The sequence below is a fragment of the Kryptolebias marmoratus genome, linkage group LG14 (genome assembly GCF_001649575.2).
Source record: "Kryptolebias marmoratus isolate JLee-2015 linkage group LG14, ASM164957v2, whole genome shotgun sequence".
NCBI lineage: Eukaryota > Metazoa > Chordata > Actinopteri > Cyprinodontiformes > Rivulidae > Kryptolebias > Kryptolebias marmoratus.
This window is the reverse complement of record NC_051443.1, coordinates 6,961,080-6,986,684: the sequence shown is the minus strand read 5'-3', so window position 1 is coordinate 6,986,684 and position 25,605 is coordinate 6,961,080. Positions and strand designations below refer to the sequence as shown.

Sequence of the window (25,605 nt, the reverse complement as noted above, 5' to 3'; positions counted from 1 at the left end):
CTAAAATAAAACAAAAAGCAATTTAAATTCACAAATGTATTCATTAAAGTGGACTTGGTTTTTTTGTAACCTGATCCAAAACAAAATAAAAAGAAAATCTTAAATATTTTTTCCTAAACAGTTAATCAGATTTAGTGTTTTTTAGCCTGAGTCATGACTGCAAGAATCACAGTGAGTCTATGTTTCTGGTAAGCTGCAGCCTCATGATAATCTACAGGTTTGATGTTTTGTATCACTAGTTATCACCCGATGTCGAAAGGCATGGGTGGGTGTGTTCATTTGTCTGTTAGCAAAGTATCTCATGGACCACCTGACAGATTTTAATAAAACTTTCAGAAAGTAATCACTTGATGATAGACTGATAGACTTTTGGAGCCAAACCAATTAAAAATGACTATAATCGACCTTAGGTAACACAAAAATGTATATAACTGAGTTAATTTTACAGATATTCAGCTTAAACGTGGCGTGGTAGTAGCTAAGATTAATCTCTAACACATACTCGGAACACTAACAAGTTGAATGAGAACATAAGGCATAGTTTGAAACTCTGGCATAAAGGCTTTTAATTCCCACTGCTTCGGTCATAGCATTTTACTGGCCAAGTCCTGCTATCATCCTAATGTTCTGTCTTCTTGAGTCCAGTGGAACCTCAGTGTCCTACAGCTGTGCAGAGATGAATGATAGATGTTTGGTGCTTGAAATAAGGTCACACTCAATAAGCAATAAGCCTCCTGATGCTCTGCAACTCCTTTCTATTCACATTCCATTCCTGTTGGTTTCTTTCTCTCCCATCTCCCAGAGCAACGAGAGGAATGTCAGTGCAGATTATCCCAACCTAAATTCAGCTGGATGAGATGATTCATCATATACCTCCAATTTAATCAGAACACTCTCTGAGCATCATGGGAAAATGTGGCTAATGATGTGTGACACATACACAAAGAGGAGTGCAGTTGGAGGAGTTTCTCTGAATCTGGATTTAACTCTAGAAGCTCGTGTGTGAGCAGCTGTACTGCGGAGAAACCGACTGACTCCTCAGACAAGCCTCCTGTATAACAATTTGTGATCTAAACAATAAAAGTGTTGCGTCATTTTGAACATCCTGTCACATATTTTACTGCTAAACATCCAGGAGTAAAAATCCATAAAAATCTGCTAGAAACTGTCAGAGATTTTTCTTGTCTTTAGTGGTGGAATAAAGGATGTGGAGCACACTACGAGACATGATACTCATCACAGGAGAGTTAAAAGTATGTTTACGGAAAAGAAATATGTAAAAATTCATCATACACCCTCTGTTAGACCTATTTAGGAGTAAGACAGGAAGTGAAGCACCTTATAAGGGTTTGTGGACCAAAGCTGAGCTGCACTCAGTCAGGTTTGGGCCATTAAGCACAACCAGGTCTAGTTTAATTTGGGGTATAAATTTCAAGATTATAACTTGTTATTACCTGCCACCATGAAGGGTGAACAACAACGTTGTCTGTGTTTGCAACATATCACAAGAACCAAAACACAGATTGTAAAGAAACTCTCAGAAATTCACCATTGGATGAACATCTATAAAAACTTTTGAAGTCAGCCAGATTCAAGATGGCCACCACAGCTAATCAATTTTAGCAAACTAAAAAATAGCAAAAGCTTAGTCAACTTCACAGATACTGAACTAAACTTTTGTGTGGTAGTACCTAAACATTATCCCTAACACATGCTATGGGTGCTAACAGATTGCATGAAATCTTTGCTTAAAACCTTAGCATTAACTGTTAGAGCCAATCCTGTCTGTCTGTTAGCAAAATATCTAATGAACCACAAGACAGATTTTAATGCCACTTTCAGAATGTAATCACTGGATGTCTATCTACAACTGATTAGCTTTTCGACTCAACTTGATTCAAGATGGTCGCCATAGCGAAGCGTGTTTAGCAGACACAAACACTGACTGTCTATTAATCAGTCAGGTTTTTTTTTCAGATTTTGAGCTAAAGCTTGGTGAGACAGTTGCTGAGAGTGATTCCTAACTCTTACACTGAGTGCTAACAGATCATGCTAAATCTTTGTTAAAAACTTGGCATGCAAGGCAATGACAATAAGCATTCCTTTGAAAAAAGTTTTTCATTAATTATTATTTTCATTTGTAGTCGATTTATCAAGCTTTAAAACAGTTTGTAGAGTGAATCCTCTAATACAATGATACAATTATTGTAAAGGGATGTGATATGAGAAATCTTTATCTAGTATTGAAAAGGCATATCTAATATAGTAATTGCACAAGACTAGCTTTGTTATGAAACCATATAATGCAACTTATTCACACAGTAAAAGTGTTATTAAAGAGCTGATCCACTGGATCCACGAGTCAGAACTTTTCACATCAATCAACTAACTCTGGTGCCAAATGTTATATAAGCTGCTGCTTTACAGATGCAAGGAAGCCGTAAATATTCTCATACTGTACTCCAGCACAGACCTGCTGCCAAACGGCTCATTTTGTATTCTGGTGCTGAGTGGTCCGCTCAGCTCAGAAACCCATTAGGGTCTGAGATTCATTTACTGCATTCCTATAAATGGAGTTTACAGTCCTGCTGCACCTTCTGTATGTGCAGAGTCAGGCATTCGGCGTTAACTCGGCACTAAAACGAACAAATAAAAACTGACAACATCTTGAAAGTTTCATCAACCGGAGCTGATGGAACACTCAGAAGCAGAACCAGGATACCTAAAACTGTGAGAACCACAAAACACATGCAATCAGCGTTCCACTAAGAGAAGGGGCATTATTTACTCTATAGGATCATGTGGCACATCATTTACCCAATAACAGGGCTGTGTTTCCAGTGTCTTCCACAGCTCTGCTGAAATACGACTCTGGTTCTGTCCAGTAGGTCCCAAGCTGAGTAACAGCTGAACTCAGCTGTTATAAACACTTGTATCATCGTAAATTGTGCACATGAATTCATGGCTCTATCTTACAGATCGCGGAAAACAAGATGAAACATCTCAGTGTGTTCTTTCTGAATTTTAATAAACACAAACTCTCACGGTCCGTGAGGCTGCTATGTTTCATCCCTGTTGGACTTTCAGGTTGTGTCCAGATGGGGGCAGAAGAGGGCTCCGCTGAGCACCGAGCCAAATCTGCGTTTCCATCTGAGTCTGACCCACAAACACTGAGAGTGGACGGAGTTCACTGTGTTCCCACTTCAAGAAGGAAAGAATGCAATGTATACAACAGAAGCAACAGTGCTTTTAAAACCATCGTGACTCAATGAAAGAGGCACAGATAAGAAATAAAATCTGTATTTCTTGCATGCATATTTACTTCTACATTTCTTTTTCTCCTTAAAAACAGACACAAGCTCCTTTTTAGTTTAGTAACACCTTCAGTAGAACCCTGCTGATAACTTATGCTCATCTCAAAGCTCTGCCACATTCAATCACAGAACCTCTGGGACAACTAATGACACCAAACCCAAGAGAAAGCAGCTAAAACAAGAGAAACTCCAGTTTAGGGTTATCTAAACTAGTCAATTTAGAGTGCCACTTTTCTCTTCAAAATGATTGCACTGTATCTCTTTGCACAGCTTTGAAAAAAAAAAAAACTACCAAATGATACACCAACTAGTACGCTATGACCTTTGGTAATGATATAACCCACAACGTAGATAAAATTGTGAAAAATACCAACGAAGATCAAAGGGATTTTGGCAAAACACCTGAAAAAACCCACCCCTCCTTAAAGCTCTATAGCTCAGACAGACTTTAGAGTAGAAACATCATTCAAAGTTTAAAAGGATCGCAAAAGGTTGGACTTTACATGTCTGAACTGCCATTTTTCTGCTTTTTACAATTTTTACACAATCGCATTTTAAATTTTATGATTCTTACAGACATAACCCGAAAATGTTCAGCTGACAGTTGATGATGTCACACACTAACTTTTGAGCTGTCTAAAAATGTTTACATCTTTTGCAAACAAACCGTTAGTATTTTTCATATACTTTTTATATACAAATCATACATCAAAATGTAGGTATTTGTGACATTTTTCACCCAGTGTGTCTCTCGTTGTTGTAGTACTTAGTTTTCTCTTCAACTACCCCAGAATGCAGAGTTCACACCAAAGCTTCTAAAAAATTCAGTTACATATAGGCTCAAAATATTCTCTTTAAAACTAGAAGTGAGGCATCTTTTTACCTTGTCACATCTCGTACATAATCCACTGAGGAAACAGAAATTTTTAGCTTAGATTATCACAAAGCTAGGTTGGAGATTTGGGTGGAGCTGCATTGCTAATTTTGAAAATTTCTTCAGAAATGTAATATTTCTTCTGTAGGATGAGGAGAATGGAGTGGGAGAAGGATACAGCTCTGGGAGGTCTGAGGTATTTGTGTGTTTCTAAGGCAAGCTACTTTCACAGCATATTTACACAGACACCCATGAGCTCTTAGCCAGGTCTAGAGTCCAGGCAACGTCCCAGCACCTGGACATTCTCCAGTTCGATAAAAAAACAAAAAAACAAAAATAACACAAAGAGCTTGGAGTGCAATAGTCAGCTCACTATTCTGCTATCAATCAGCATGAACACACAAACAAAGCAGAATCCTGTTGTCCACATACCTGAGCATTCATTCACACCTGCATCAGCATGTGCTACTCTACATCGCACAGATTCAAACCATCTCAACACATCCCACACAGAGTCTCTGCCAACACTAACAGACCTGTCTGCCACCCCCCCAAGAGCTATAACCATCCCCATGTCTTCTAACCAACTGTCTGCAGCCCCACCAACTCTCCAAGATTTTCATCCCACATCTCCGAGAACTGCGGGCAGCCATATTCCCATTTTCCATACTTTAGGGAAAGTGGAAACCAGAGAGGCTCCCGCCACCTAAGAGACGTCAGTTCGAACTGTTTGGCTTGGAAATTCATTCAAATAATTCAGAAGAAGTGCTGAGGGCACAGTTCAGGGTTTGCTGACACAGTAAAGGAGTAACCCAAAGAATACGAGGCTGAAACACACACATCTGACAAGAGTTATGGAAATTCTCCTAATTATCCACTATGGAAACTCCATCTGCCCTCAAACGACTGAGGTGAATGTAGAAAAATAGTGTGTTCTGTAAGTGAAGCGTAACAAATACAAAAAAGAAAAAAAGCAGAGAGACAGGATTCTAACTATGTACAAGTATATTTAGAGATTCAGCCTTATATTCCCACACTGCGTTCTCAGTGTGTCACTGACAATAAAAAGCGTTTTATACAGTTATTCACATAGTGGTAGACTCAACTCTTTGGATTTAATATCCTAATCTGTCACTCAGATGAAATCCTATTCAGAAACATCTGGAATACACTAAATTTGCATACATCCATGTTCCCCTAATTATTTCATTTTACCTATGAGAAAAATACAATCTGTCGAGTTTAACTGACAGACACGATGCCAATTTTTTACCAATGAAAATAAAATAAATAAGAGAAAATAACTTTTGTCAAATATGAAATGCATCATAAACTCAGTGAAGGAATCATCTGTGTTCCATTAGACTACATTATGTAAGGTAGAGGGTAGAATCTGTGTGGATTACAAAGGATTGAATCAATAAGTGGCAACATCTGATCAATATTGAATAATAAATCTCCTGGACTGTACTGCATCTCAAACATTAGATGACTTGGAGATCTGCGGATAACCTAAACATGTGAACGTCATGTTTTGTTTTTTTTTCCTGTAGAACACCCACAAGCCAAAATAAAAACAGAGCAGCTCAGTTTAGGACATGAACAGTGGATGTTAGGTGGTGTTTCTGCTCTTTTTTTAAGTGTTAACTCATTTTCTAAAAGTAAAGGAATATTTAATCCAGTACCTTACTGTGCTGCAACTGTTGTTGTGAGTATTGGTCGTTGAAACTCATCTCAAACCATTCTCAATCTAGTTTCTTTAATTCTAGAGCACTTGCTGGGTAAATAAAGACAAACGAAGGCTGAATCTATTCAAAATAAACATACCTACATGAGTTTCTATTGGCACAAAAGATACATTGCATGTGGATGACCTCAGCGCAGCTGCCCCCGTCTGCAGTCACAGAAAGCGGTCCAAAAAGATCCTTTTATTTATTAATTTACAAAGTAAAAGCAAGAGCATGCATTTGTAATCAATGAACTCCAAAATGTGGCTGATTTTTTTCAGTAACTCCATCCCCAATGGGATTTCTCCCTGTTATAGTCAGATATTGTTCATGTGTGTCACTTTATATCATTCTGCAGCTCACTGTGAGAGAACTTTTTTTCTCTTTCTTTCTGCCACTTTTGTGCCTGCTGTGTTTGTGCTGGACAGTCAAATTTAGATTTTGCAGCATTCAACTACAACCTGCTGCGTTCTGATCCAGAACAAGTCTAAATCACTCACACCAGCAGAACAAGATGGGCGTGTTATTGGAGCTCTTTGTTTTGTGAATATGATACAGAGACGGAGCAGTTACTGGTTGCAACTGAAGTGCTAAATATAGGACAGATAATACACAATCTAATCTGCCAAAGAGTTGTCTTTGAACACAGGCTTGATCATCATTGTCTGGTAATTCCCACATTCTGTTCTGCCAGGGCACAGCTCCCAGATTTCTCAGTTGTCACACATAAGTACCTCACCTCTGTTGCACATCATTTGCAAAAACTGTGTTCAAAGATCGAGCAACAATCACAATTCCTCATGAATTTTCACATCTATGAAAACTCCAAGGTCATAGATTTTGCAAATGTGTAGTAAATACAAATTCAGTGAGGCTGCAGCAGAACATTTGTGTATTTTCTCGCATTTTGAGTTTCCAACTGTCTTAGCTAAGTGAGATACTGTCTTTTGTTGTTCACAGTAAATAGCTTTCATTTATCTCTAGTTCTTAGTACTTTATTTAATTTCAATAACTGTTTGTAATTCTTTAAAAGAAAAAAAACAATTAAACTACCTAACACCAATCAGTTATAACATTCTGACCTCCTACAGGTAAAGTAAGGACACAGCTCATTAGGTTGCAAAAATGTTTCATTAGAAAAACTTGCATCCTGACCAGAAACATAAATGTTTAACTCTCTGCAATCACAGTCCCCTTAGGAGGACCAGCATCAAAAACTTCAAACAAATGGTTCAAAGAACAGAACAAAAAGTCTGAGGTGTTCGCCTGGTCTTCAAAGCACCCAGACCTCAAACCTAATCCACCAAAACGCTATCACAAAATCCACAGAGAATGGACGATCTGTCGCTAACTCCCTTGTACCAGAAGAGTTCAGGCCCTGATAAATAAGAGCAAAACAGGTGCCTAAACACCAGGCAGGTGGTCATATTGTTGAGGCTGATTGTTGTACACTTCCCACTTGAGAGGAGTTTTGTAATAAAGTAATCATAACCTTAATGGACTTCAGGAGTTGAGTTGGTATCCAAAAATGAAACAAGGAGCTCCCCGGTGCTGTTTGCTGACCCCCAGCAGTACTTCGAGCACAAAAATCCACAAAACTTCAAAAGACAAAAGTTCAAAGTCTGCAGTTATTGAACTATTTATAGACAACATAAATAGCAACAAAGCAAACTTAGTCAACCAACTTGGACAAACTGAACTGAAAATGGGCTTAAATCATTTTGTATGTTTGGAAAGTCTGCTACTGATCTTGAACTTCCTGTCAGACCTGACAGACTGAAGCAGCAGGGAGGAAGTCTGGGAGAAAGGAAGAAAAAAAAACTACAGTCCTGATGAGAAAACAGGATGTGTAGTACTCATCTGGCCATTACAACATAAAAACTCATTACGAGCATCCAGCTCACGTGTTGCACGTTTTTATGTCTTTTTCCAGGCTCTGACCGCACCACAGCAGCCCCTCATCCCAGTTTTTTACCCCCAATACACACTCAACTTTTTATAATCTGAAATCCATCTCATTTTTACTCATAAAAACAATCAGTCTGAAACGACCAATCAGCAGTTACCAAGGCATGGGGTTCAAGAGTTGCGGGAGAAGGAGGCTATTTAGAAAAAATAGGGGGCTGGCCATCCACTGGCCGAAGGTGTGAGGTGATTAATCAAGGTGGTTTGGGGGCCCTCCTCAACAAAAAATTGAAATTTAGAACATCAGAATGCATTTTCCTGGCATTTGAAACAAGGTTGGGAGGGTGTTTGAAGAGTCCAAAACCAACAGTTTGTAAGAAAATTCTCACAATCTGTGAGAATTTTTGGCTCTTTGGTAGGACTGGGAGAGTTTTCAGAAAATCAGATGGATAATTAATTTAGCCAAGACAAGGAAGTATCTCCAAAGGCAGTAAACATGAAGTAAGTAATCTTGTAAAATAGATCGAAATAAAAACATATTGACTGGAGATTTGATTGTTTTGGCACTTTCCTCGTTTTGGCTTGTCTGTGGTTGGACATTCCGGAATCTGTCATCCACTGCCCTGAAAATGATGCAGTGTTATGCCCCCAATATCAGCCAATCAGAAGCCTTGTCAGATAAATGAGAATTCTTGTTCAATTAGTGATGGTGTTATAACAACGACGCTTGCTTGCTTGCTCAAAGATGGCTGCGCTCGGGCAGGAAGAAAATCACCATTTACTGTGAATAAAATTATATTTTGCATCATTATGCAGAATGGGGATAGCACAGGAACTCTTCTAGGCAAAATACTTTCAGTCAATCAATGAAAAGTAGTCGGCAAAGAAGAGGTTGAACGAGGGTTCACTTTTACAACCCCTGCCAAGAAAACCTCTGGATGATATGAGGGGCGGTTCTTGTTCCAGAACTGAAATCAGGGGGAGAGACCACCTCACTGTTTCCACAGTGTGACCCAATGGTTTTGGCTCCTCTGATTAGATCTGTAAATCTCTGATTAAATCCAGTTTCCCCTCTCTTCTCCTTACCCGACCCCCTGCTATACAAAGCTGCATATTTGCGAAATGCTGTTTATACCAAAACCTTTTCCAACACTTCAATAAGTCCAAATTAAACACTCATAAAAGTTAAACTGCAATGAAATAAATACATCATTACATATTTTTATGAACTCAATTTGAGTAACAGGATCAAGATATGGTATATCATGTTAAAAAGTCACGATGTCATAACAACAAATTTTTCCATCTTACCGTTCCTATGGTTTAAATGCCTAAAAACAAGATGACAAAGGCAGAGCATTTTGTTTTATTACCCCCCCTCTGATACTGGACTTGTTGTCATCATTTAGTTGTGTATGGTAGTTGAGGGGGATTATTGTAAACATTTATGATCACTATAAAAAAAAGTTGTCATCAGTTTTTAATGCAGATAACCCAGTCAATCTTAGCTCGTCTACCAAAGGAGCTATGCTATTCCCTCTTTTCAATGTAATGCTGTTTTGAAGCAACATTTGCAACAAGGTACAAAATTTAGCATGTTAGCAAGTGAAAAATATATGGCCTCATGCAAGCTTCTACGGAGGCTAATAATAAAGCCAATTCACTATTCTCAGCTTGTCAGGCTCTCATCATTACTTTACAAAGAGAAGAACGACGTCAAAGAAGAAGTAATATTCTGTGCAATAAGCACAATTACTTTAGAATTATGAATAAATAGATCTGGTGCCTCAATTTAGTTTTACTTTTGTGAATTTTGTGGAGCTGCTAAGAAAGGGAAATGACAGTGTTTTCCATTTTGGCACCTGACTGTGTGCCAAAAACCTTACCGTATCTTCCAGCTATAAGGTGCACTTAAAAGCCTTGAATTTTCTCAAAAAACGACGGTGCGCCTTATAATGCGGAGCGCCTTATATATGTAAGAAGTTGTAATGTTTTAGTACGACTTGAAACTACAAAGCCGCACCGCTTGCAGCATTAAGGCTCAGTTACAGTCGCGCTCTGAAGTGTCACGTGCACGGAGCGCAGACCTAAGCAAGCAGTGGAGGCATTTATACTTGACGCTTACGTTGGTGCAGTATTCTTCTGTAAGTTTTGAACCGTTTGTTTATATTTGTGATCTCTCATAGAGGGATCATATAAATGCTGATACGGGCAAACCAGCTCCGCAGCACCAAAATCGTCCATTTTGAATGGAGCGCGGCATGCGCTGTCGGTGCGAAGTTACAGTAATTGGGAGGTGCACGAGGGTGCGCCTTATAATCCGGTGTGCCTCATATATGACAAAAGGTTAAAAATGGACCATTTATTGACAGTGTTTCTTAAAGTCCAGTGCACCCCATAGTGCAGAAAATACGGTATTCTCACCTTGTTTCTAAGGTGCATGACGTCCCAATTGGCCAAACATAAAACAGTCTCTTAAAAAGGGAAACTGTAGTTTTTTGTGCCTAGAGTGTCTTTAAACAAGCCGCTTGTGGTGAATTACGTCCAAAATGTTCTCTCTTAAAAGGTCAATTTTAAAACTGACTCTGGTAATAAATTTCTAAACAAATCTCAATACATGTGATTAATTAAAAAACAGCCTTAATCCTTAAAATTATTGTAAATAAATAAGTTATAAATTAAAAGAAGCTGATCAAAGATTGGTTTAAAATCCATCCTGAGTGCAGAAAAAAGCTGACACACTGATTTTAAACAGATGTGTGTTCTCTTGGTCTCCTTAATTACAGTATATGTACATTCAATTTAAAATAGCTATAGATAAATATTATTTTGAGCATTATTGCACTATTATAGCTATAATCTAAGCACCATTAAGCAATAAGTGATCTTATTTAGGCAGCAGTAGTAATAGAATATTTTGTTTCCATCTCAGATCTGTCCTCTGCGGATCAGTTCAGTCAGGTAAAGTGCTTCCATTTGAGTTTCCTCTGAAAAACCACAGTTTTTTCGCTGAATCCTACTGAAGACCAAAAGACGGCCATTAAATTGTCCTAGGTTTTTCTTTGGCACATAAGCTCAGGAACAACAGCAGAGTAATCAGAAGTGATACTTTGCAGATGAGATTTTGTCAAAAAGGCTTTGTTTTCTAACAACAAAACAAAACAAAAAAAAATTAACACCCAGCCTACAGTCATGAAGAAAACCAACACTTAAAGTTTACAAGCAGGGATTTGCTGATGGCAGGAACATCTACTGACATTTAACAGAGACAGATGAGTGTTCATTTTCAGGTTAGGCAGCAGTTTGCTTGTTTAAACACCTTAACAAGACTTTAATCATCTTCCACTGGCACCGTCACAAGCACAGGGCTCTTATATAAGCAAGTACAGAAAAAAACAAACCCACTGTACTTTTAGTCGTTTTGTTACCATAAAAACCCTGTCAGAGAACAAACCACAACCCCAGAATGAGTCTGACTCAGACTGCTGTTTAGAAGAAAAAGACAAGCTGCTGGAAAATGCTTTACCAAGCAGATAGATGTCAGGATTTACAGTTAGAGTATAGTGTGGCAGAGTAGAAGTCATAAATCTGTTAGAAATTAGTTGTTGGTCAACACTAATATATCTCTTTTAATTCTGAGGGAACTTTAAAAAGATTAAAATAAACTGACTGGAAGTTTTAGGCCTTTCAGTCAGCTGAAATCTAACTGGGTTGTGTGTGTGTGTGATGGTGCTGACCACCTCTCGCGGTTAATGACTCTGCCAGAAGCCGACGCAGGATCAGACACAGCTACAGAGAGGAAGAGGGAGTGAGGGGAGAAGAGGCTCAACATCATTTGGAAACTATGTGGCATATTTTCCATTTTCTGAACACACTGGGGCCTGCCGGCAGACACACAGCAGGAGGAACTGAAACATCTTACCGTCACCACACTCACAACTGGACAGGGGTTCTACTGGTTCGGAATCACTTCTACCTGGTATTTGTCATCAAAAACCAGAGCCAAATGGAACTTGCATTCTTTAAAGGAATGCATATTACCCACTGCATTGAAGGCCAAAGTTTTAAACAAAAATCTTGTGCAATCAGTTAGCGCTCAAAGTGTGTACTGGTAATGACTCTCAACTACAGTCACGCCAAATTTCAGCTCATTATTTGCAAAATTGACTGAGGTATAACCATTTTTGTGTTTGCTAATGTTGATTAGCTGTGGCAGCCATCTTGAATCTGGTTGACTCCAAAATGCATTCAGTTGTAGCTGAAAATCAAACGATTACTTTATGAAAGTTTCATTAAACTCCATCCAGTGATTTATAAGATACTTTGCTGACAAACAGATTAGACTTCAACACCAAATGCCAAAGTTTTAAATGAAGAATTTGCGTGATATGTTAGCTCTTAAACTATGTGTTGTAGATCACTCTCAGCTACTACTACACCAAATATTGGCTCAATATGGGTAAAATCAACTCAGTTATAGTCATTTTTGTGTTTGCTAATGCTCATTAGCTGTGGTGGCCACCTTAAATCTGGTTGACTATAAAAGTTAATCAGTTGTAGATGATAGATCCAGTCATTCCTTTCTGAGAGTTTTATGAGATATTTAACTAACAACAAACACACACAGGCGACAGGCTTTTCGTGGCAGCAGGTGTTAAAATTCTGTCATCAGGAAGAAATAATGAGTATAAGGCAGAAAATAAAAAAAACATCTGAATTTGTCTTGTTAAATAGTTCTCAGTCAAACATTTCACAAGAAAGAAATAACACAATATGTGTGATAAACAAAACATTTCCCCACAGTATGAATTAGTGAAAAAATGTTTTTATTCAACAAATATGTGTTTTTCTGTACAAAATAAAATCTGGTTTTTGTTGCAGGACTGATTGCTTCATGATTCTGAAATGGTTTTATTCCCTCTCATATATCTGCGCCTGCAGATTAACTGTAGGGACTATTGAAAAAAATGATGTCATAATTCCTCCCTTTTGTCTGCTCCCTGTGAGCAGTGGAAAGGTCAACGATCATCTGGATCAGCCTCAGTCCCATCAGTCAGACTCTTACTAATCATTATTTACAGTTTCTGACTAAAATCCCCCTTATATACACTACTTCGCTCTGGTGAAGGTGAAAGGGAGATAATGTTTTTGCCCATGTCTCTTTGTGTGTTCGCTTGTTAACAAAGTATCTTATAACCAACTGGACAGATCTTAATGAAACTCTCAGAAAGCAATAATTTGATGTACATTTACAAGTGATTATGTTTTAGGATCAACCCAGTTCAAAATGGCTTCCACAGCTAATTGACGTAGCAAACAATTTTTGTTTGCTAAGGTCATAACTAAATCAAATTTACTATATAACTAAATCAAATTTACAGATATTGAGCTAAACTTTGGTGCGGTAATAGCTGAGTCTAAACCACAACACATACTCAGAGCGATACACATGGCAAAAACATCTTTGCTTAAAGCTTTGGCATTAACTGTTAGTCAACCCTGTTCGTTAGCAAAATATTTCATGAACCAAAAAGCTCTGCCAAAGTAATCAATAAAAGTACATCTAACTGATTAACTTTTGGAGTCAACCCAACTCATTTTTGGCTGTCATAGCTACTCCACATTAGTTTATAAAAAAAATGGCTGTAACTCTGTCAATTTTATGGATATTGCGCTTAAGATTGGTGTGGTAGTAGCTGAGAGTCATTCTCAACACATACTTTGAGCGCTAACTCATTTGACAATATTTCAGTATAACTCATGAGATTGGCTGTAACAATGGCTGTAACTCAACATATGGCCATCTCAGTTTAAACTCTGGCATAAAAGGTGGAGGGCGATATGCATTCCTTCAAGGAAGGACAGTATCTTAATAAATTTATACCTGTCCAACCAGGCAAACATAAATAGTATTTGAGAAACTTCACACCAAAATGCTTCCTGTGCACTAGATAAATAAATCTAGCATTGCCTGAGCCCAGAAAGTTCTCATTGTAATCATTAAAAACAAGTATGTACGTGTTTCTTTTTGTTGACAGAAACGCTGCAGCCTGCTCAGACAAAGAATCCTGCCATTAAACCTCAGCAGTCTGAGTGCAAACACTCACAGCACATTTGGAAGAACAGCAGAATTATGGGATGTGAAGTTTCTTTGTGTACAATGTGGAACATGTGGCACCTACAATTATGTTTGATTTGTGAATGTGTGTATGAGGATGAGTGGGTGGCAGAGGTCTGTGGGTTACATGCTGGGGGCTCCACAAACCAAGGAGGATGTGGCCTCCACCACAATCCCTTATTTAATGCAGCGTTTAACGACAGCCGGGCACTGGGGTTGACCAACACTCAGACCTCACTTACATGTGTCTGTCCTGACAGCAAAACACACATTCTACTTTATTTAAAACTCATGATATATATATATATATATGACTGGTTTAACTTGTATTGTCATATTTAAAGAACAACAGGAAACATTTAGCATTTCTTGAAAAAATGAATGTATATCATCCACCATTCAAGCCAGATTTTTAAAATAAAATCATCTTCTGATGAGAAGGGATGGAGCTGTAGCTGTTTTGGTCAGAAAATGTAAATGCCATTATGATAACATGCAAGAACTCACAAGAAGCATTATCACTCAAGGTATGTGTTGTAGATCAGTCTCATCTTCTACCATATCCAATTTTAGCTCAAGATCTATAAAGTTTCAAGAATTATAGCCATTTTTTTGTGTTTGCTAAGTTTGATTAGTTGTAGCAACCATCTTGAATGAAATTGACACAAAAGTTAATCAGTTGTCGATGTATGTTCAGTGATTCAGTTCTGAGAGTTTCATCACAATCTGTTCAGTGGTTCATGAGATAATTTGCTAACAGACACACGGGGCTGTATAACAGCAAAGACATCACACATTGTGTAATGCTCAGAGTATGTGTTGTGAGTGACTGTCAGATACTGCCACCCCTAGTTTTAGCTCAATATCTGTAAAATTATCTTTATTGGAGCCTTTTTTGGGTTTCCAAAACCAGTTAGCTGTGGTGGTCATCATGAATTGGATTGAGTTGCAGATGAACATCCAATAATTATTTTCTGAAAGTTTCATTAACATCCATCCAATGGTTCAACAAGACCTACCTCAAAGACTTCTTCATCAAGTATTCTTGTTCCAAACACTATAATTCCTTTGGTATCAATGATGGGGTGGGGGTCCCGGAGCAGCCTCTGGGTAGTCTTCTTTTTACAGTCCAAAATTAGGGTAATGGTCTGCTTGTGCACACTGATTGCCACTCGATGCCACCTGGAACAGGAGGAGAGCTTTATTCACAGGGTTACTGGGTTTCATGAAGATAACCTGATCAGGGTTTGCTCAAATTCAAGTTTATTCCCACTCTGCTTCTTGAAAACATTCTGAAATCTGAGCTGTTGGAAAATATAAAGCTATTAGACAAGATCAATTCGATAGGTCAGATTGTTAGAAATGGGGTTGTTCAGAACCTTCTGTCTCAGAATGGTCTCGAACCTCAGTTTGGAGAATGAGTTTGATTATGACAGGACCAATGAGTTCATAGCTAGTCCGAACGCACATAAGACCAAAGTGGATCCTGCCATCCACAGCAGTTAGTTGTCATCAAATGATGAGCCATGGTCTAGATACAGACCCGAGTAAAGTCTTGTTTGGTTCCAGACAGATGTTAAATTTTAATAGAATGCATATTTTTTCTTGCACACATTTTATAGCATTCACAATCATTCAGTTTCTAGCTTTTATGGTAATTTCCACAGCTTCTTTAGGCTTCCCTCTGTAGAGTGTGGCCAGCCTGCAGAGAGGTAGAAGCCAGGTGAAACAATATGAGGCAAGAGAAAAATATTAGTATAGCTGTCGGTAGAAGACAAAAATTAAGAAAGGAAATAAAGGATTTCAACCAGGCTGGGTGGACTCTTATGGTATTTTTCCCGTGGAGAGTTTAAAACTTGTATGCCAGGTTCAGAAACAGACTTAATTAACAAACAGAATTAATTAATTTCCAAGTGAAAAGGAGAAAAAAGCAAACAAAACATTTTACCATTTTTCTAAAAGCAAACACTTGACATGTCTATTTCAAAAACTCTTCATTTTCATATTAAACACTAACTTGTTTTTTTATAAAATTTAGACTACAGGAATCAATTTATTTAATCTTCTAAAATTATTTGATGATAATCAGTACAATAGCTATATATAATAATATTTTTGCATAGTTGATTACATTTAATTACTCGTGTCACCATTATATACAAGCACAAACCAGCAGCAGTTACCTGTAGCACTCCCTGTACAACCTGGGTGACTTCATGCAGGAATATCAATATTTTGGCTGGAACAAGTTGAAACTGATGTTGATGTAAAGGTTGATAAAACACCATTTAAATGAACTACTGAAATTCTTTAAACTGGAGTTTTCTTAAGACAGCAGCAATCCACTTTTGGTCTTGGCACCAATCAGATGAGCTGTTAGCTTCTGTGAGGATTAAACTCTATTTCTCCAAACTGAGGCCTTTTAAAGAGCTATCTACAACAGGTAAAATATTATTTGTTCATAACTTGGAATATCACAAGTGCAGATGTTAGGAAGTGGCAGGTTAGAGAGACACCTGGGTCAGGTGTGTCTTGATCTGGGACAAGTAAACTAAACTAAGTCCCTCTGATTAGAGGATCAGAGACCTGAATCTGAAACAGGGCCTGACACCATTACATGAAGGGGGACTCTGATCAGCAGCAGCAGTTCTCAAACCGTGACCCCTGGTGGAGAACACAAGTTCATTACAATGGGGTGATTCCTCCAATTTTTATGTTATTTTAATTATTGGGTCTTAAAAATTCAAAGAGGAGCAAACCTTTAGACATTGTTTCCACTCTGACATGTTTAGAAGACAGACCTCATACCATGGAAAGTGGATCCATTCCTCACTAGTCAGATGGCGCATGCTTTGATAGAATGATGATGAGCATAGAACAGGGGTAGGCAACCCTGGTCCTAGAATGCCACTATCCTGCATGTTTTAACTATTTCCCTGCTCCAACACACCTGATTCAGTGGTTAAATTACCTCTTCATGTTCTGCAGAAGCCTGTTAATCACCCATTGAATCAAATCAGGTGTGTTGGAGAAGAGAAACAAGTAAAACATGCAGGATAGTGGCCCTCGAGGACCAGGGTTGCCTATCCCTGGCATAGAGAAAGGAGAGAGGAGATTTATCTCTCATAAGGTAAATGTTTTCTGTCTGAAGAAAGAGTAGTTTTAAATCAGGGACAAACAGTAAGAGAAAAAGCAGTCGAGGTGGGAAAGCCATGCTCTGGATTCATTCAGCTTATGGGCCGGCTGATATGCCGGTTCTTGTTCCAAATTTGTTTACTAATGAAGTGCACCAGTTTGGAAGTGTGGAAAAAAAACTGCTTCAAATCAAAGATATTTGAAAGATATTTGGCTGTTGGAATTATAAATACATGCACAAACTCCTGATTTTAAAATGGATTGAATCGTATTGTCTTTTTTTTTTCAAATATACAGGAAAAATAGACTCACTGTAGCATTCAACACTGTGATAATATTGACGTGTTATATATTTATATTTGTTGAGTCTCTGTGCGAAGATGGAGCTTTATTGTTTATACAATAAAGCTCCATCAGTATTTAGGCTGATGAAGCTGCCTGTTTTTAATCTTTTAGTAAAGTGCAGTTCTTTTTTTGTTCTTCATTTTAGAAAAATAAAATTAAAAACACTCCAAAAAGCAATCTAGACAGAAAAAGTCACATTCTTTAACACAATAACAATGGCTGACAATTTTCCTTCTTCCAAACGGGGGCGTGGCATGAAAAGTTTGAGAACCACTGGGTTAGAGGATCAGGGACCTGAACCAGAACCTGATTCATGAAGCTGGACTCTGATTAAAGGTACAGAGACCTGAAGCAGAATCAAGACAGACCGATGCACCTACTTTCCATCAGCTAGGTGAACTCCTCTGAAGAGGGGGTAGTCCTCTGGGCTGGGTTTGCCTGTGTGGTCCTCGTACAGGAAGACAGGGGAGCGTCCCACTTCCAGTCCCAGCTGCTGGATGCCCTGTTCATTGTAAACAGACAACAGGAAGGACTGGCTGCCCTTCTTGGGTTTTACCGTGGCCAAGATGGAGAAATCCTCAGGGAAGGCATCTCCTGGCGAAACAGATGGGGTTGAACACAGAGAGAGGAGAGTTAAGAGCAGCAGAAAGCATTCATCGTCAGAACAGGAAATAAACACTTGTGCTGTTATTTCAGGAGACAGACTGAGAATTCTAGCATCTAAGTGGAGAATAATGTTTTTGTTGTTAGTTAGACAAGAATCTGTTGAATTTACAGCAAAAAAGGAAACAACAGTGATGTGCAAATGTAACGGGATAGGATTCATCTGAGAGAGGTGGCTGCCAGACTGGAGTCTAGTCAGAAGTACGAAGGAAAAAACTTGTCGGAACATTTCCAGAGCAGCACAGGATGAGAAGCATTAATGGCAAAAACATGCGATCCTGGGAGACTTTGTGAAACCATCCCTCAAACTCCCCCATCTCCTAACTCTGATGCATCTAACAGACTGATCTGACTGAGAGGAGCAAAAGCCTTTCTCAAGACAAATAATTCGAGACACATTTATGTGGAAATACAGACACCAAGAATATATGTTGGTATGGGAGCACATGAACGATCTGAAATGAAGATCTGTTAGCCTCCACTCTGAAGTCTCAAATATTCCCTCAGTTTGAACAAACTCTGTTTTTGGGACCCCCACCTCCCTCAAGAAAAGGGTCAGTTGTTGATTTATCTAGGGAGAATTTGAGCCTTGCTGAGATTGGAAATTTTACAGTTCTTGAGCTAAAATATAGTGTGGTAGTCAATAAGAGTCATTCACAACACATACTCTGTGTGCTATCCATTGCGTGATATCGTCACCTTAAATGTTTATTGTGGCAGTAGCTGAAGGTCATCCCTAACACATACTCTGAGATAACACATTTCCTGAGATCATGCATGAGATCGCATCAATTACAAGGTTTGACCAAAAAAGTTGTAAGTTTATCATAAGATGATCTTAGTTTAAAACTCTGGCATGAAAGGCACCGGGCAATATGTGTTCCTTTATGAAATGCTAGGTATTTAATTTTTCTAAGTAAAGCTAGTGGTAACTGCTGATTGGTTAGTGATAGCCAATCCTGAGCTGCAGAAAAACACTTTACTGCAGTGTGGAAACCCTCAATTTAGGCTGGAAAAGAAAGAGAAGATATAAAAACAGAGTTTACTACTATATATATATTTTTTTTTCTTCTTTTCATCATCTTTTATCCTGTCAGTATGTCTTATTGTCTTCGTCTTTTTCTGTCATCCCTCCATCACACCCCATCATGCACAGAGCACATGCCTTGGCAGTGTCTTTCCTTAGGAATTCAGCTCATCTGAGAAAAGCTGCTGTGATGGACAGATGGATGGACAGATGTTGAACCAGGATAAGAGAGAAAGACGAGCCATCAGGAACAGGAAGATAACACTCCTCAGTACTCTCTGGTGGAAAAGTTTGGTTACATTGAATGAAACAAATATACAAAATCTAAGTGCTATGATGCAAAAAAATACAATGAAGAAAACTTTAGGGCTGTGGTTGAGGCCATGGCAGCAGTAACTGACAGCAGGAAGGCTGTGTGGGTCAAAGGTTAACAGAAGGGTGGAATGAAAACATGTGCACAGAAAAAAAAGGCCCAGCATTCCTTGAAGGAACGCATATCACCCAGTGCCTTTAATGCCAAAGTTTTAGATTAAGATCATCCTGTATTGAGAAATGATGGCGTTACAGCTGTTTGCATCAAACTTTATAAGTGATCTTATGTGCAATTATTTAGGGCATGGAGAGTGTGTTGGTGATCACTCTTAGCTACTACCACACCAGAGTTTAGCTCAGTAGCTGTAAAACTGATAGAAGTATAGCCATTGTTGTGTTTATTAAGGTTGATGAGCTCATGTGCCCCTTTTAAATCAAAAACTCCAAAAGTAAATCAGTTGTAGTTGCACATGCAGTGGTTACTTTGTGAGAGTTTCATTAAAATCTGTCCACTGGTTCATGAGATATTTTCCAAGCAGACAGACACAGTTGACTCCATTAGGTAATGGCAAACTTTTAACCAAATATCTCACATAATCTATTAACTATTAAAGTGTGTATTGGGAATGACACTCAACTACTACCACACCAAAATGTAGCTCAGTACCTGTAAAACTGACTCATTGACTTTGCTAATATTGTTTAACTGTGACAGCCATCTTGAATTAGGTTGACTCCAAAAGTTAATCAGTTATAGATGTACATGCAATGATTACTTTCTAAGAGTTTGATTAAAATCCACTCACTGATTCGTAAGATATTTTGCTAACAGACAAACAATCACACAGATGCACAGACACAGGCAAAAACATAATTGCCCTGTATTTCAGTGGTGGGCAATAATAAGAGTAAGAGAAATTATTGCAACAAGATGAGTAAAACAAAAAATGACAGAGAAACTCAAATACTGAAAGTGTGTGTTTGTATGAAGTGGATGGAACAGAAAGGCTGAGGTGGGAGTTTACTCTGGCTTCAACACCATGGGGAATTTAGCTCAAACCAAACAACAGGCCCGGATATCTGAACCAGGCACACTGAATCATCAGTGTGCCTGGTTCAGATATCGTTTTGAATATTCAAACAAAGTTACTTTTCATCACCCACTGTCATTGAAGGCAGGCGGCCATGTAATTGCCAGTTAACAGAAAAGTTCCTGAACCAGTGAATGGATTTTAATGAAACCCAGACAGAAATCACTGGACGTACATTAACAACTGATCAACTCCTGGACTCAACCCAATTCAAGATGGCCACCACAGTCATTTTCTCTTAAAATAGTTGCATATCTTAAAGATTATATGTCTCTATCTGTTGATTATTATGTATGGGATGTAAAGCTGTTTAAATCTGTGTATTCTTGATTGCATCTAAACTCTGTGTTCTAAACCAGGAGTTATGTGTGATTTTTATTTTATTTATTGTTAGCTACTTATTTTCCCCATCGGAATAGGGGTGAAGGGTCTGAATTAATTGAATAGAATATAGTCTACCCATTTGTATATACATTTTGATTGGACACTGTTAAAAAAAATAATAAAGACGTGTTAAAAAAATAGTTGCATAGTCTTAAACCCATCTCAGCTTAACTTCTATAAATTTTAGAAAACTGGACCTCCATTTCTCATCAATCTTAGTTTAAAACTTTTACATGAAAGGTGGTAGGCAATATGCATTCCTTCAAGGAATGCTAGGCATTTAAAGGAATACCACAAAGTATTCTCATGAGTCGACGTAAGTATATCTGCAGGTTTGTTATGTACAATCAAATTTGCAGAAAAGTTTGAACATTGGATAAAATGTAAATAAAAACAGAATCCAAATCTCATAATCCCATATTTTATTCACAATGGAACATATTGCACATATCAAATGATTGAGCCACAAAAAGTTGTGATCCTTTGGATAAATGAATGCCAATTTGGATTTGATGGCAGCAACATCTCTAAGAGACAGGCACAACAAAAGGTAGTTAAAGTAAGTGGTACAAATAAGAAACAGCTGGAGGAGCATTTTGCTTCTAATTAGGTTAATTAGAAACAGGTCAGTAAAAAAGAGCATTTTAGAAAGGCTAAATCCTCAAGAAGTAAAGATGGGCAGAGGTTCACCACAAAAAAACATCTAAAAATAGGGCTGTTGTTAAAAGAAGACGGGATGCTTCACAGTGGCTCATGTTTCTATCCCAACTTTTTTGAGATGTGTTGCTGACATAAAAAATAAATTTCCCTTCTTTTTATTTAAATGTAGGATTTATTTTATTAAACATCTGACATGTTTACCATCCTCCATTGTGAATAAAATATGGGTTTATGATATTTGAAAATCATTGCACTGTTTTTATTTACATTTTACACAACATTCCAACTTTTTTCCAATTCGAGTTGTGTAGCGTAAAGATATTTTCTGATATATTAGAGTCAGTTTTTCTCTTTTCAACCATGCTGAGATTCACACAGTCTGTGTGCTGCAGCAGAAGCTCCTATCAAAATGATAAGTGCCTTCCTAAGATCACAACCCTACAGGCTGAGCTCCAGCTAAATCAGTCCTGAAAACATGCAGGAGCTTTTGCATGTTGGTTGGCTGTTGTTCATTTAGTCACATATTTTTCTAGATGCAGAGTCACAACAAGACAAGGAATACAAGTTAAAGAGAAAGGAAAGTTTTCCCTTTTTTCTGACTCAAACAGTAAAGGTAAGGAAGGTCTCCTGTTTGTTCATAGCCTCTGTGGTTTAAAATGAATCATCTCTTCCACATGTTTGCCTAATGATTGCATGTCTGCTCCTGTTCTTTTCCAACACATCATCACAGACAGTCTGTGGTTATTGGGTCACGGGCCAGAGTGTTCTCAATCCGAGCTGCTGTGGTTTTTATTACCAACATAAGAATGAGAAGAAAAGCAGCATGTTTGCATGCCTCAGGTTTGACTGTGCGACTGTATTTCGAACCTTCAGACAGGGAGGATGCTATGTTGATAATTTAGGTGAACATGACTTAGAGTGGAAAACTGAGTGAAAGGGAGAAAACCCTGGATAAAATGATCTCAGACTGCCGTCTGGAATATATTAGCTGCGACATCCAGGCAAGAAAGGGGCCACAGCACAAACACTGGGACTATATTTTAAATCCTTCAAGCCACAGACAGCTAGTTAGTCTGTTTGCACCTAAAGAGCAAGAGATGCCGGTTATGAAGCCCTCCAGTTGGTTTGTTTTATGTGGATTGTTATTTTGGATGATCCAGAGCAGCATGTGTGTGTAATTATAGAATATGTGTTTAAACAAAAAGCCATATGGGGCTACGGACTCAGAGAGCATCAAAGTGAAGAGGATTTGTTTGATTGGAGAGCGTGTAAGGACTCGCAGGCCACAGAAACCTCATGGCTCATCTTTAAACCCAAAGAAAGAATCGGAGGATGGATCAAAGATTCCCTGTAGCATCTGACAGGACCAGGACTGAGGGTGTCAGGACTCAGCTCAGTCCTTTATGCTAGATCCACAGCAGCCTTTTATATTCTGTTAGAAACACAAAAGAGACTTCAGCGCGTCTCAAACATGAGAGACAGAAACACCGTGAGGTAGCTGGAGTGGTGGAGAAATGATACAGAGAGGAAAATCTAAAGCTTGAAGGGAAAAGAAAAGCAGAAGAAGATGGCTGGAGAGGGAGGAGAGAGAGGAAAGAAGTCCTGAAGCACACAGAGCAGCAGCTCAGAGCCACGTCAGCACAACACAACACAAGTGGAATCCCCCCTCCCCTCTGCAGCCGCTGCTTTCACTGCTTTTCCATTGTCCAGCCCCCTCCTGCAGCTGGATAACTTCCATCTGCTGAGTTTTTTTTTTTTTTTTCTTCAAAAAGAAAGCTTTATCTTTTACTGTTTAGCGTTTTAATAAGAGTGAAAAGAAACAAACTAACTGAGACAGACACACGAACACAGTAACAGTCAGGCATACCGTACGGTTAATTAAACATGTTAATAGGAAGGTGAAGGATTAAACAGACAGCACTTCCTGTTTTAAACCCTCTAAACCAAGGGTTCACAAACTTCATATTCAAATGTCCAAATCTGATTTCTAGTTAAAGTCCAGGACAACTAGCAATAAGCAAAACCTTTTCATTAAATTTGTTTACAACTTTGAACCTAGAAAATGGTTCTGTTTACTTAAAATTATTGCACGTGAACCTAAACTGCTCTAACTCTAAACAGTAAGGTTTAATGTTTACTGTAGTTTTATAAGGTTAAACTCTAGCTTTCATGCCCCAACAAAATAAAATGCCTTTGTTTTCACACAAGAATAAACTGAACTTGAAGGCAAGATGACAGGTAAGAGTTACACGTCTTAAAATACAAAATAAGCTAGTCTGGAAGATAGCATCGTCTGCCTTCAATGAGCTGATTGAACCCTGGCACAAAAGACATTATCAGACAGAGCAATTCCCTTAAAAGTTCATTTGTCAATAGACCACAATATGAGCTTTTTACTATATTTGTTGCTGAGAATACGTTTGCATCCACAATGCATTCACCTTTGAAAACTCAGTTTTGATGATGTAGGTGAAGGTGGGCAACAAAATACTGTAAGGCTGTAATGAAAATTCTACTATGTAGCGGCTGCAGGAAAAGGGGAGAAGCTGCTTTCACAACATGACTTACAAGACATGCTGCATGGACCTAGTGCCTAACATGTTTGTTTTGCTGACACACAAATGATTTAAAGCGGTGGGGAAATTTTCAGGGATAGCTTTGTCATGAGACAGGTTGTTTTGGGGTTCAAGAGACAGTTTTCAACTTCACAAGAAATCTCTTTCCATCTTGCGAGATCTCGTGGCACAAGATCTCGTTAAGCTGCTAATACAGACACAGGCTTGCTCCCTCCCTTGCTTGCTCTGTGCACTCTCTCTCCCTGTGAGCATTCTTTAAGAAGCCACACCACTCTTCACTGCGAAGTCCACATTTTGAGAATTGCTTGCTTGCTCTAACTTAATCGCAAACATAAACTGCTACCTGAATCAGATGAAAATTTAGGCTTTAATAATAGGGGTGAAGGGTCAAAAGTCCAACCAATTAGTAATAACAAAAAGTCATGAAAAGGTTACATCATCTATCATGAATAAGCTGAAGTTTCTTTAAGAGGAATCTAGTTGTATCGAGCATATTTGAAACATTAGGAAAGCCTGTGATCAGTCGTAAAATGCAGAAAGGTGCAGTGAGCGGAGTCAGACACTCACCTTGGTAAAGCTGTTTGGTGGGGGCACTGAGCTGGGCATCTTTGGATACTCTGTAAGCCACATCAGGTCCTTGTGATGACCGCCGATGTGAGCAGAAACCCGTTGTTTTTGTAACGCCCTCTGGTAAATTGTGAAAATCTAAAATCTTCAATAGGTCAGCTGGTTCCGCTGAAAAGACAAAAAGAGATAAAACAAGGTGTTAGGGTTATGTAGAAAAGTGGAGTTAAACATCAGTATTTAAATCTGAGGGACAGTAACATTACTACATTTATAGCCCACATCATTCTGTTTCTACAAAGCGAACAGAGACTAGGGCAGTGAATAACCCCCACAAAATGTGCACATTTAAAGAAAGACTTCATTTTGACCATTCTGTCACCTCTCTGCCCATCATCTGTCTTGTGTTGACCCAGAACCAGTGCTTACTCAGCAGAACCCTTCACAGCTGTGGCTCAGTGAAAATTTATGTTCTCCATTTAAAGAGAGATGTGCCCATTTATAGGTCCCCATGATCACAGGTTACAGCTGCACACAAACCCTTCCTTCCAACCATTTCACAGCAGAGTCCACCACTGCCTCACTTTGACCACAACCATGCAATTAGCACGTTCTCAGGCCGGCCGTCCTGGCTGTAAGCGGGCCACCACAGAGGTACACTGGGTCAGAACAATGTGACATGGAGTCTGACCCAGGACCGCACCGCACCAGCCAAAATCACCCAGAACTAACAGCTGTTTGTGCAGCCAGATGCACACACATTAAGCTATACGATGGCATAAACAAGCCATGCCTGAAAAAAGTCCTGAACAGAAAGGAGAACTTGGTCAACAGATCTGATCTGAGGAGAAGATCTGAAGCTAATAGGTGAGGTTAGGAAACACCACATAAAAGAGAACAGGTGGATATT

General features: G+C 38.6%; 1 protein-coding gene across 2 annotated transcripts in view; it reads right to left on the bottom strand.

Annotated features, from left to right (window-relative positions):
• col5a1 (procollagen, type V, alpha 1) overlaps positions 1 to 25,605 on the bottom strand; it is a 94,251-nt gene that overhangs the window by 48,244 nt on the left and 20,402 nt on the right. For both annotated transcript variants that reach the window (XM_017431219.3, XM_017431220.3), the window contains exons 2-4: positions 24,699 to 24,866; positions 17,799 to 18,012; positions 14,958 to 15,120 (exon numbers count right to left, since the gene is read on the bottom strand). In XM_017431219.3, the coding sequence (XP_017286708.1) occupies positions 14,958 to 15,120; positions 17,799 to 18,012; positions 24,699 to 24,866 (545 nt within the window). The remainder of the gene's footprint in view (positions 1 to 14,957; positions 15,121 to 17,798; positions 18,013 to 24,698; positions 24,867 to 25,605) is intronic.